Here is a 13,764-nt window from a genome sequence, read left to right as displayed (position 1 = left end):
GACTTGGGATTTCTATCCCAATCCCATCTGCTTCGATGGAACTTTAAGACACTTTGTTTTTTTTGCAGAGCGAAATTGCGCAGAGTCAAAAATTCATCTTCATTATTTTTACCTAAACTTGCCATTTCAGTTATAAACACGTCACTATGTAAAATATTTTTTTCTTGTACCCGAAGTCTAAGAATCAATTTTACTGCAATTCCATAGTTGTTTTTTAATTATGAAAATGCTTTGGAGCAACTTCAATAACCTTTTCAGCTCCTTTTCAAAATGTTATTCTTCTAATGGACCTCACACTGCAAGTTGTTGATGTTTGGGGAATTGGGATATGCAGCAGTTTGGAGACTTTATACTATTTAGTTTGTAAATGGGCTATTTTCAGTAAGTGTTTGTATATTAAAGTTGTTGTCCCATGAGAAACTGCCTTTTTCAACATTCAAATGTTGTGGTGATCATCTATTCACTACATTGTTGGTCTGGGGGGGGGGGTCACTTTTAACATTTTGGCTCTGTGGGGGTCACTCTGAAAACAGGCTGTGTGGGGGCACTCTTAAAATTTTGCCTCTGTTATGGAACTCTGGGATAGCACTCATAAATGTTGTCTGTGGGGAACTCTGAAACCAGGCTTTGTGGGAGCACTCTTATAATTTTGGCTCTGGGGGGAAACTCTCACAGCAAAAAAGAGGGCAACCAGTCCAGTTAGCCCAGGCCAACACATCTAATGCACCAACAGGATGCAGACAAACCTCTCAACATGATGGACACTTCACAGGTGCAAGGTAAATTGCACACTAGTGGCGCGCATAAGGCACTGTTCACACTCGTATGCGCATGGTATCCAGCCAGCAACCTATTATCACGCCCTTACTATTAGGTTAGGCGGGTTACCCGGACACTACTCACTGCAGCACACAAGGGACAGAAACTCCACTATGCACGGCCGTATTAAGAGGCCCGGCTGCACCCTGTGTTAAAAAAAAAAGGTGCAAAAAATATATTTCAAATATATATGAGGTATTAGTTAGTAAATTGGCCAATGTACAGAAACTCTGAAAACAGCTTTTGTGGTGGCACTCTTAAAATTTTTATTAACTTCCTATTTAACCATTGCTATGGTGACAGAACATTTGTTTGCAGGGCATTTGTCCTGTTCTTACACCAATTTTGATTCCTTTTGTAACTCCCTTACCTTTACTGCGACCAGTTTACAGCCATTTTACCACACAAGTTCAGGCCCCCAATGACTTCTGTGGGGTTCAGGATCAAGTTCAGGAATTGAGCCTAACTTTTCACTGCAGTTTGGGTGAACCTTAACATCCATGGGTCTCTCATCCCTAATTATAAACACTAAGGCCCATAACAGCGTGGCACTTCCTGCTCTGTAGATATCACTTTTCAGTGTTCGTTTCATCCTCATCACAGGCAGGGTTAAATCACCAATTCAGTATTTTTTGTTTCTCAGCACTGGGATGGTGCTTTAAATGTAAGTTCCTTGCCCCTTTCTTATACTCTCCAACCGGTGGATTCATCCTTTTTTAGCGCCACTCTGGTCCTTTGGTTCTGTTTTGTGTCTATAATGTTTGACTGGCTGGAAAGCAGAAGTTACATCACAAGCTGTCAATGCGACTCTGAGAGCCAGAAAAAGGCCAGAGCCAGGGACTCATAGAGTTGTGTTGCATTGTGACCTCTAGTGTGCAATGAAACGCTGAATTAATTATGTGTAATAATGAGAAGTTTCACAAAACAAAAGTAATGAACATATGAAGAAAGAGATGTGCAAAAAGCCATGGAAAGTCATGACACCAACTGAAATGTATCAGTAATTAGAAACCAGTCCTGCCACTTAGGGGTGCTTCACACATAGCGAGATCGCTACCGAAATCTCTGCTACGGCACGGTTTTGCTGACCCAACAGTGACCTCATTAGCGATCTCGCTGTGTGTGACACTGAGCAACGATCTGGCCCCTGCTGCGAGATCGCTGCTCGTTACATACAGCCCTGGTTCGTTTTCTTCAAAGGCGCTCTCCCGCTGTGACACACAGATCGCTGTGTGTGACAGCGAGAGAGCGACGAAATGAAGCGAGCAGGGAGCAGGAGCCGGCATCTGGCAGCTGCGGTAAGCTGTAACCAGGGTAAACATCGGGTAACCAAGGTGGTTACCCGATATTTACCTTAGTTACCAGCCTCCGCAGCTCTCACGCTGCCTGTGCTGCCGGCTCCGGCTCTCTGCACATGTAGCTGCTGTACACATCGGGTTAATTAACCCGATGTGTACTGTAGCTAGGAGAGCAGGGAGCAAGCGCTAAGCAGTGTGCGCGGCTCCCTGCTCTCTGCACATGTAGCTGCACTACACATCGGGTAATTAACCCGATGTGTACTGTAGCTAGGAGAGCAAGGAGCCAGCGCTCAGTGTGCGCGGCTCCCTGCTCTCTGCACATGTTGCAGCACAGCGATGCGTGTCGTTATGATCGCTGCTTCGGCTGCTGTGTTTGACAGCTAAGCAGCGATCATAACAGCGACTTACAAGGTCGCTGTTACGTCACAGAAAATGGTGACGTAACAGCGACGTCGTTGTCGCTTAGTGTGAACCCAGCCTTAAGGCCCCGTCACACTAAGCAACATCGCTGGTAACGAACAACTTTTGTGACGTTGCTAGCGATGTTGCTGTGTGTGACATCCAGCAACAACCTGGCCCCTGCTGTGAGGTCGTTGGTTGTTGCTGAATGTCCTGGGCCATTTTTTAGTTGTTGCTGTCCTGCTGTGAAGCACAGATCGCTGTGTGTGACAGCGACAGAGCAACAACTAATGTGCAGTGAGCAGGGAGCCGGCTTCTGCGGAGGCTGGTAACCAATGTAAACATCGGGTAACCAAGAAGCCCTGTCCTTGGTTACCCGATATTTACCTTTGATACCAGCCTCCTCCGCTCTCACTGCCTGTGCTGCCGGCTCCAGCTCTGTGCACATTTAGCTGCAGCACACATCAGGCAATTAACCCGATGTGTGCTGTAACTAGGAGAGCAAGGAGCCAGCGCTCAGTGTGCGCTGCTCCCTGCTCTGTGCACATTTAGCTGCAGCACACATCGGGTTAATTAACCTGATGTGTGCTGTAACTAGGAGACTGGGGGCTGGTCACTGGTTGCAGGTGAGCTCACCAGCAACTCGTGTAGCCACGCTCCAGCGATCCCTGCCAGGTCAGGTTGCTGGTGGGATCGCTGGAGCGTCGCAGTGTGACAGCTCACCAGCAACCTCCTAGCAACTTACCAGCGATCCCTATCGTTGTTGGGATCGCTGGTAAGTTGCTTAGTGTGACTGGACCTTTAGTTAAAAATATTATCAGTTGGTCCAACTGATAACTTATAAAAAGGAGTCTCATTATCAAGGTGCCACACAAAATAAACATCTCATAATTGGTAAAACCAATGACCTATCTCAAAACCTTCGCAATGTTATTGTTGCAAAACATAGTGATGACATTGGGTACAGAGAAATTTCTAAACTACCGAAGGTTCCAGTGAGCACTATTGGGTCCATAACCTGGAAGTGGAAAGAACATAATTTCACCATAAACCAGCCAGGGCTAGATGTTTTCCTCGTAAGATTTGAATCAGAAGAGTGAAAAGAATTATCAGTAGAGTTGTCCAAGAGGCAGGGACCCTCTGTGGAGAGCTACAGAAAAATCCATGAATTAGCAGGTACAATTGTTTCAAAGAAAACAATAAGTAATATGCTCAACCTCCATGGCTTGTGTGCACGCTCAACACGCAAGAATCAATTGCTGAACAAAGAGCATGTTCAAGTGCGTTTTAAAGTTTCTTCAACAACATTTAGGCAAGCCTGTGAGATAATGGGACAAGATAGTCTGGTCAGATGAGACCGAAATTTAACTCTCTGCCATAATACGCACCATATTTGGAAAATGTATGGATTGAACTAAAGCTCAGAGTTCATAGAAGGAGCCCACGGAACTTTCAGGATTTGCAGAGTGTTTTTGAGGAAGGATGAGACAAAATCACAACTGAGCATTGCATGCGATTAGTTTCTCCATACAGAAGCTATCATCACAGACAAATGGTTTTGTATGAAGTATTAAACTTCAGTAAATGTGTTCAATATTTTTTCCCCTGTGTTATTTCTCATTTTTACATATCATTAAGTTTATGGGCATTTATAGTTTGATTTCTTTGTCTGCGTTGGTTGGATAGGTAGTTACCAACATCTGGCGAGAAATTTGTGTTTTTAACACCATTATCAGTACCGTGACATGCTCAATACTCATTTCACACTCTGTATGTGTGTACATTTACTGTATGTATGTGTGTGTATATATAGAGATATATGTGCCATTGGGCTATTAAAGTCCTTTGTTCTGTATATATATATATATATATATATATATATATATATATATATATATATATATATATATATCTCTATATATATATATATATATATAGATATATAGATATATATATATATATAGATATATAGATATATATATATATCTATAGATATATATATATCTATAGATATATATATATATATATAGATATATCTATAGATATATATATATCTATAGATATATATATCTATAGATATATATATATCTATAGATATATATATATCTATAGATATATCTATATATATATATATATATATATATATATATATATATATATATATATATATATATATATATATATATATATATATATATATATAATATATTCCAAAATTCAATTTTATTTTTTTTTCTTAACACTTTACAAAACGCGTTACAAAACATACACAAACTATACATTTAGTATTGCTGTGATTTGTTAAATTGTCATTTATCCGATAGTGAATGCTGTAATAACGGATCTCAAATGTATGGGTTTGCTGTTTTTATATTGTTTATTTCCATCCAAATTACTCAATTCTATTCTGTATATGCAAACAAGACCAGCATTAGGCAAAGTTAATCATTGTGTGTATTGTTCATTTGTAAGAATGAAATCAGAATAACACATGGAGAAATCCCAGCTACAGAACTTCTTAATTGAGTTTAATATTTCTTTACTTTGACGGTTTCAGATTTCGCTTTCAGGATATGAGCTGAATGCGTTCAGGCTTTCATAACTTTATACAAAATAAATATTTTATCTTGCGCTAATAAATTCCCAGGCGAGCCTTTCAGTTTGCAGCACTTCAGTATAATAGAGGTCGGTTTGTGAAAGTACTACGATCCTGTTGCTATTCCTTTGGGATCAATAGATTTGGTCAAGTGTCATTGCTGCTTATCATATCCCCAAACTTTTCATTTCAGTTTTCTGAAGTGGAAGAATTTTGGTTTCAATACACACCATACAGCTGTGATTTTAGATTAGTTCCATCTCCAACTTAGAGGCACCAAAATATTATGAATCCTCCATTAGGATTGGAAAATTAGACTCTTCTGGACTTGTCTCTGAGGCTTTGGATATCTTTTTCCAACTTGTCTTACCAGTCCAAAATTTACCTTTTTATCCGTTTTTTGTTTAAATAGAACCATACAATTTCAGAAGTGTTGAACTTTTTATGTAGTGCAATTTTTTTTTTAGGCTTAACCAAGGGCTAGTGCTCTTAGGATTCTCTAAGGCCGGTTTCAGACATCCGTATTTCAGGTACGTGTGACATCAATTTTTAACACTGATGCCACACGTACCCATATTATTCTATGCTGTACTCACTCGGTCTTTTTTTCACATGGACCGTGTGACCCCCGCACGCACACAGAGACATGTCTGTTTTTTTTCTCCGGCAGCATGGGTGTTACATGGTTTGCACACTGATGTGATCCGTGTGACATCAGTGTGACATGTACCGGAGAAAACACTGGTCTCTGAAATAAAAAGATTTTCTATATTTACCTGTATCCAGCGCTGTTGTCTTCTGCTCTGCTACCTCCTACTTCTGACCCCCGCTCATTATATTCATTGATTATTCACTGCACTGAGGAGCTGAAAGCCAGAGCATTGCTGGGACTTCAGTGCCGAGGACCGCATCGCTGGGGACAGGTGAGTATCCAGCAGAGTGTGAGTGTGTGTATTGAGAACCTGTAAGCCGGAGCATCGCAGGGACACCGCCAGGGACAGCATATCTGAGAACAGCATCGTTGGTGACAGGTGAGTATTCAGCAAGCAGTGTGTGTGCAATGACGTCCAGGAGGTCACTGGAGTTCCCATGATGCTGTCCTCTGTAGTGCTGTACCCAGCGCTGTCCCCATGATACTCCGGCTTACAGCTCCTCAGCGTACTGAATAATCAATGAATATAATGAGCAGCGGTCAGAAGCGTGAGGCAGCAGAGCCGAAGAAAACAGCGCTGGATACAAGTGAATATAAAAAATCTTTTTATTACAAAGACCCGTGTTTTCTCCAGTACGTGTCACACATATGCAAACACAAATGTCACACTTGTGACACATGTATGACCATAACCATGTGTGTGGCTTGTACCTGATTAAACACGGACGTCTAAAACCGGCCTTAGGCCTCCTTCACACATCCATATCTCCAGTACGTGTGACGTCTGTTTTCACACGTACTGGAGACACGGGCAAACGTAGACCCATTGAAATCAATGGATTTGCGCACATGTGCGTATTTTGCCATGGACAGTGTGTCCATGTGGAGCATATGTTTGCCCGTGTGCTCCACACGTAGACATGTCCAATTTTCTTCGGCAGTACGGGTGTCACACGGACCACACGGATATGCTCCATGTGACATAAACCGGAGAAAACCACGTTTCTGTGAAATAAAATTAATTTTTATACTCACCTTCTCCAGCGTTGCTGTCTCTGCCACTGCTGACACTTGCTTCTGACCCCCGCTCATTATGCTCATCATCGCATATGCACAGCACAGAGGACCGGAAGCAGCAGGGAGTTTGCAGGGTTCAAGACCGTAGATCAGCACCACGGACAGCAACGCCAGAGACAGGTGAGCAGAAAGTTCCTGTTCTCCGTGTGTTATCACGGATAACACACGTGTGCCAAAATCACGGCCATACGCACCTTTTACACGTCCGTCCAAAACGTGCGTGGTTTTCACGGAAGTGTGAAAGAGGCCTTAGGGTGTGACTTTAGGTTGCTTTGCAAATCCCTGTGAACTATGATCCCTTAGTAACAATATCAATTAACATAACAATTTTTGCTAAATTAAAAATCCATATCTCTAGAATCGTATGGCAAATTAAAAACAAAATACCATAATACTCAGGAAAGCTGTATAAAAATCAGGGTGTTGTTTAGGTGGCATTTTCTAAAACCCATAGTATTATCATTTATGTTATGGGTTGTGTCTGCTTTGAACAAAAATAACTACATATATGTATAAATTTGAAAGTGATAAAGTCAAGAATATCTTAAAGCTTTAAGATGATCGTAATTAGTACAGAACTTGGCATACATACATTTTATGTGAAAAAATGTTTTATTGCTATTGTAATTTTATTTTTGTATTTTACTAAGTAACATGAATAAATGGTATATAAAAGGCTTCTGATTGACACTGGTGTGATATATATTCTAAACTCTATCTTTTCCATTAGCTGCCCAGCTGGACAGTATTGGCTTCAGCATCATCCGGAAGTGTATCCAAGCTGTGGAAACAAGAGGTGAGCACATGTGCCACAGATGGCATTAAGCTTAGGTCAACTTAATAATCAAGGCTACGCAGATGTCGGTAACATTGTTTTTAGTTCACCTGTCAGGAAACAAATTGAGATTAGTCATCAGTGGGAGAATACTATTTAAAGTCTAAAATGATTTGTGAATTCAAAGGTGTTCTTCTGGTTATAGTTATATACAGGCACAAAAAAACTGTGTTTTGGGAGCCTTTAGGCTGGATTTAATTTTGTCAGATAAAGTTGACCCTACCCAGAGCGCCATCTTACCATCTAAATTCTAGTATATTGGGACCCAATGGCTTTCCTGGCATCATCTGAATCATGAGAAAGATAAGGGGTTTGGAATGTAAATGCTTTATCCTTTTTGTTCCTGAAGATGAACCAATCAGAAGTGTCTAGCAGTGACTTAAAGGGAACGAGTCAGCAGGTGTTTTTAATAGAATCTGAGAGCAGTATAGTGTAGAGACAGGCAATCTGATTTCAGGGATATATTACTGGAATGCTTGGTGTAGCTTTGATGGAACTCCTCTTTTGTCTGATGTGTATGTAGCAGGGCTAAGACCTCTGGGCTGTGTATCACCCTACCACACATCTGGACTGGCAGCTTCCTGTGTATAATGTGCATTTTCAGCATGCTGATAATTTGTTGTGGGGGTGGGATTACAAAGATTAGCCTGATTTGCCTGCACACAAGACATGGTCCATTGGTGATAATGTCTTGCTGAAAAAACAATGATATTATTGAAACTACAGCACACAGCTACACCAAGCAGTCCAGTAATAAGTGAGACATTCCTAGAATCAGGCTCTCAGCTCATACTTCGTCTGAGATCAGCATAATGTAGCAAAAACCTGCTGACAGATTCTTTAGAAGTTCCTCCACACACATTAGATAGCTGTTGGCCATTTGACCAATAGCTGTCTTTCCAGACGCCCCCGCACACAGAAACACTTCTCTCAACTAAGCACACCTGTTTTCTCAAAAAGCGAGCACCAGGCTTATCTACCGGAGAATAAAAATATGTTCTGACGAAGATATCAGGAGTGTCTAAAGGGCCCATGCACATAAAGCTGTCTGCTAATATCAGCAGGTTTGCTTACTTTTGCCTAATTTGTAAGGGAGTCCTGACGCTTATCTCACAATTTTAGAATACATGATTCCCAATAGCTTCTTTAAATTAATATGAAAACAAAAGCATATACAGTGGAACCTCTCTTAATGAGTAACCCAGTTAGCGAGTATTTCTCTGAACGAGCAAAGCTTGCTGTATATTTCTAACTCTGTTTACAAGAAAGCTTTGCTGTACGAGCAAAATATTCACCTCACACACTTCCGGTTCCGTACATCAACCGCGCTCTAACACGCTCTTGCAGTCCACACAAGCACGCACAAACATGCACACACACATATTATGCTCACCTAACCTTCCGTTCCCTCGCCGGCTTCCTGGAACTTATAGTTCGCCAGTACAAGATGTGTATCTGGTAACCATCGCGACCAATGCCGGACCTTCCGCTCCCAGCGCGCTGACGTCAAAGGCAGGAGACGCTTGCATCTGATTGGCCAGCGCGCTGCCTTTGAGTAGCGGCTGACAGGGGAAGGTCCACCCTCGTCGCGAGGCTTGCCGATACACATCCTGTAGCAGCAAACTAAGGGAACCACCTGTACACTACATGATGTGTATTTGGTAACCATCGCGACGCGGGAGGATCTTCCCCTGTCAGCCGCTACTCAAAGGCAGCGCGCTGGCCAATCAGAGGCAAGCGGCTCCTGCCTTTGACGTCAGCGCGCTGGGAGCGGAAGCTCCGTCATCGGTCGCATGGTTACCCGATACACATCTTGTACGGGCGAACTACAAGTTCCAGGAAGCCAGCGAGGGAACGGAAGGTAATGTCAGCATAATATGTGTGTGTTTGTGTGTATTTGTACGTGTGTGGAATGGCACAATAGGGGACCAGGATGGGACATTTAACAATTTGTGGAAAGAATTGTCTGCATTGCAATGATTTCCTATGGGAAATCTTGCTTTGCTAAATGAGTAACTTGGTTAACAAGCACACTCCCAGAATGGATTGTTCTCGTTAACCAAGGTTCCACTGTATAGCAATTTTTTTTATTTTTTTATAATAAAAGTCATTGAATATACTGGACTAAAAATAATTTGCGCCACTCTAGTCCTAAATCGGTAGATGGACTAGGGAGATAAAACAAATTTAAAGGGAACCTGTCAGGGGCAGAACCACGGGCAGTTCTGGGTGCATATTGCTTATCCCTGCCTAACTGTCCCTGTATACACTAGCATAGATAGAGATTTTTAGAAAAAGTATTTCAAAGATCTTTTATGATATGGTAATGAGCGAGAGGACTAGTCACAAGGACTTAAGGCCGCTTTACACACTACGATTTATTTGACGATCTCATGAGCGATGTGACACGCCCAGATCGTAGTTACGATTTGCCGAGATTGCACATAGGTCATTTATTAGCGGTCACACGTAACGATCGCACAAGCGACACAAAATCGTTTAGCGATATATTGTTTGACCAAGGCGGTCGTGTGGATGTTGTTCGTCGGTTGCATAGTGTCAAATGTACTAATATGTCTGCTGCGATCCAAACGACGAACAATATTTTGAAAATGAACGACGTGTTAGCGATCAACGATTTTCAACCGATTTGCGATCGTTCGGAGTAGGTGGATGTGCGTCACGGAAACCATGACGCCACCGACATATCGTCAGATAAATCGTAGCGTGTAACGCCGGCTTTAGGGTCAGTGCGCATGATCAGAATGCCTGGCACGTCTGGTCATGCGCACTATGAAGCCAGGTGTACGCATCCTGGCTTCAGAGAGGTCTAGTGCGCACGACCGGAAGTGCCAGGCATTCTCATAATGCACACTGATTCTAAGCCCGGCGTCTGAGGCGGTGACCGGACACAAATACGCATGTCACCACTGATGACGCTTGGCATTGAATAGCATGTTAGTACCTCCCTGTGGGCGCCTGTGGGTGTGCTAACATGCTAAGCGGGCAGACCAGTCAGAGCAAAAAAAAGCCCTTGTGACTAGTCCCTGCGCTCATTAGCATATCATAAGGATCTTTAGAAATACTTTTTCTAAACATCTCTTTATCTCTGCTACTAGATGCTGGGATTAGAAATTTGCACCCACAACTGATCGTGGTTCTGGGTGCATATTGCACCTGACAGGTTCACTTTAAGCCTGGGTTCAAACTACCTTATTTCACAGTTCACTTACAGACTGCCAGAGGGCTTCCTGACACACTTATATCCTCATGCTGTATTAAAGGGGTTGTCCCAGAAACAAAATACATTTTACTCAATATGTTTTGAAAAAAAAATAATAATAATAAGCTCCACAATTGAATGTGTTTAAAATAAATATAAGTTTTCTGAAATAATCTTAATAATGTGCCCCAGCTATGTATTGTGTAGTGGCTGTGCCCAACCATGCAGACTTTATTGCTGGCAGTTACCATAGATCCTGGTCCTGGGAGCAAGCGTAAGTTACTTATGATAAGGCTGGTATCAGACGTCCGTGTTTAATCGGGTACCAGTCACACGCATGGTTATGGTCATACGTGTGTCATACGTGTGCAACACATGTGTCACACGTGTGACATACATGTTTGCATACGTGTGACACGTACCGGGTAAAACACGTGTCTCTGTAATGAAAAGATGTTCTATATTTACCTGTATTCAGCGATGCTGTCTCCGGCTCTGCTGCATCCTGCTCCTGATCCCCGCTCATTATTTTCATTGATTATTCACTGCCTGAGGATCTGGAAGCAGGAACATGGCATGGACAGGCTGGGTACAGCACAGCCGAGGACAGCATTGCTGGGGACATCACCAGGGACATCGCCGGTGACAGGTGAGTATACAGCAGTTTGTGCAGTGACATCCAGGGACTCATCAGGGTTCCCAATGAACTCTCATGAACCCCTGGAAGTCACCATCGTGACACTCGCTGTAACGCAGTTGTCGCAGGGGGTCATCAGGAGGTCATCAGAGTTCATTGGGAAATCAAATGACCTCCTGGATGTCGCTGAACACACACTGCTGGCAGGATACTCACCTGTCACTAGCTATGTCCCCAGCGATGCTGTCCTCGGCGGTGCTGTCCTTGGCGGTGCGGTCTCCTTCGCTGTCACCGCGATGCCCCTGCTCTCAGCTGCTCAACGCGGTGAATAATCAATGAAAATAATGAGCGGGGGTCAGGAGCGGGACGCAGCAGAGCCGGAGACAGAATCACTGAATACAGGTAAATATAGAAAATCTTTTTATTTAAAAACCCGTGGCACACAGTGTGTGACATCACACTAATGTCACACGGATCACATCAGTGTGCGGTCCGTGTGACATCCATGCTGCTGGAGAAAAAAATGGGCACGTCTCCGTGTGAAATAGCGGGGCCACACGGTCCGTGTGAAAACACGGCCGTGTGAGTGCACAATAGGGTAACATGGGTACGTGTGACATCCGTGTTAAAAAACGGATGTCACACGTACCTAAAACACGGACGTCTGAAACCAGCCTATATATGTATACAGACAAAGCAGCAAGGGCTCACAGCTGCTGCTTTCTGAGGTAACCGTTGCCTGTCTGTTTTATCTCAGGAGTAAAGGCTGCTTTACACCAGAAGATCTATCGTGCGATAGATCGTCGGGGTCACGTTTTTTGTGACGCACATCCGGCATCGCTGGCGATGCCGGCCTGTGTTACACCTCCTAGCGACGCAGTATCGCTCACAAATCGTGAGTCATGTACTGCTCGCTAGGTTCCATAATATCGTTTAATTTAGTTGTTCAACGTTTCCGGGGTAGCACACGCCGCTCCGTGTGACACCCCAGGAACGATGAACAGCAGCTCACCTGCGTCACGCGGCCCCCGCCGGCTATGTGAAGGAAGGAGGTGGGCGGGATGTTTACGTCCCGCTCATCTCCGCCCCTCCGCTTCTATTGGCCGGCGGCCGTGTGACGTCGCTGTGACGCCGAACGTCCCTCCCACTCCAGGAAGTGGACGTTCGCCGCCCACAGCGAGGTCGGACGGGAGGTAAGTATGTGTGACGGGGGGTTACCGACTTTGTGCGCCACGGGCAGCGATTTGCCCGTGATGCAAAAAGGACGGGGGCGGGTACAATCAATTGTGAAATTGCACAATCGGTTGTACCGTGTAAAGCAGCCTTAAGTCTTTCTGCTACATCACCAGTACAGTGAACTCTTCATGGATCAAGTCTGTGATATATAAGCTCAGTAGCCACTGAAGCTCCTATGTCACTGACTTGATTTATGATGAACTCAGAGGGCTGAATACGCAGTAGAAACACACATGCCTGTGATAAAACAGGCAGGGAAATGTTACCTCGGAAGCAACAGCTGTGTTCGCTGTATACTCACTTATCTTACGTAACTTATCCTGTCATCGCAGCCACATACTGTAGTATGTGCCATGATTAACAGTATATAGACAAAGTTACATTTAACTCCTTTACCCTTGGGAGATTTTCTGTTTGGCTTTTTTTTTTTTCCGTTTTTGTCTATTTTCTTGCCTTCTTCCAAGAGCCTAGCTTTTATATTTTTCAGCAATATAGCCATATGAGGGTTTGCTGTTTGCAGGACGAGTTCTACTTTTGACACCATTCATTCTGCCACATAGTGTGCTGAAAAACAGGAATCAAATTCATATATTTACTAAATATTCCTAAATATATTTATTTACCATGGCAAATCTGACCTGGCAGTATGATCCACCAGGTAGATACCAAACATGTACTGTTTGTTTGTTTGTTTGGTTTTTGTTTTTTTTTTTTAAGTAGTGAAAAAAATTGTGTTGCTGTGTTAAGGCTTATTTTTTGCTCCTTGAGCTGACTCTTTTACTGATTGATTCCATTTTGGGGTAGATGCAGTGTTTTGATAGCCTTAAATTGCACAATTACAGCGACAGAAAAAACGTAGTTATGACATTTTGATTTTTTTTCTCTCGTTATGTGATTTACTGATCGGATTAATTTATTTTACGTTTAGATAAATAGTATAATTTTGAATCTGGCGATGCCAAAAAAAAAAATTTTTTTACCTTGTATTTTTA

At 42.9% G+C, this 13,764-nt stretch overlaps 1 protein-coding gene across 2 annotated transcripts in view; it reads left to right on the top strand.

Annotated features, from left to right (window-relative positions):
• The window catches only part of ARHGAP26 (Rho GTPase activating protein 26), a 577,725-nt gene that overhangs the window by 273,336 nt on the left and 290,625 nt on the right, over positions 1 to 13,764 (top strand). For both annotated transcript variants that reach the window (XM_075344594.1, XM_075344593.1), the window contains exon 13: positions 7,572 to 7,637. In XM_075344594.1, coding sequence (XP_075200709.1) covers positions 7,572 to 7,637 — 66 coding nt within the window. The remainder of the gene's footprint in view (positions 1 to 7,571; positions 7,638 to 13,764) is intronic.

The sequence above is a fragment of the Anomaloglossus baeobatrachus genome, chromosome 4, assembly GCF_048569485.1.
Source record: "Anomaloglossus baeobatrachus isolate aAnoBae1 chromosome 4, aAnoBae1.hap1, whole genome shotgun sequence".
NCBI classification, from domain to species: domain Eukaryota; kingdom Metazoa; phylum Chordata; class Amphibia; order Anura; family Aromobatidae; genus Anomaloglossus; species Anomaloglossus baeobatrachus.
This window is presented reverse-complemented; position numbering and strand designations above follow the sequence as displayed.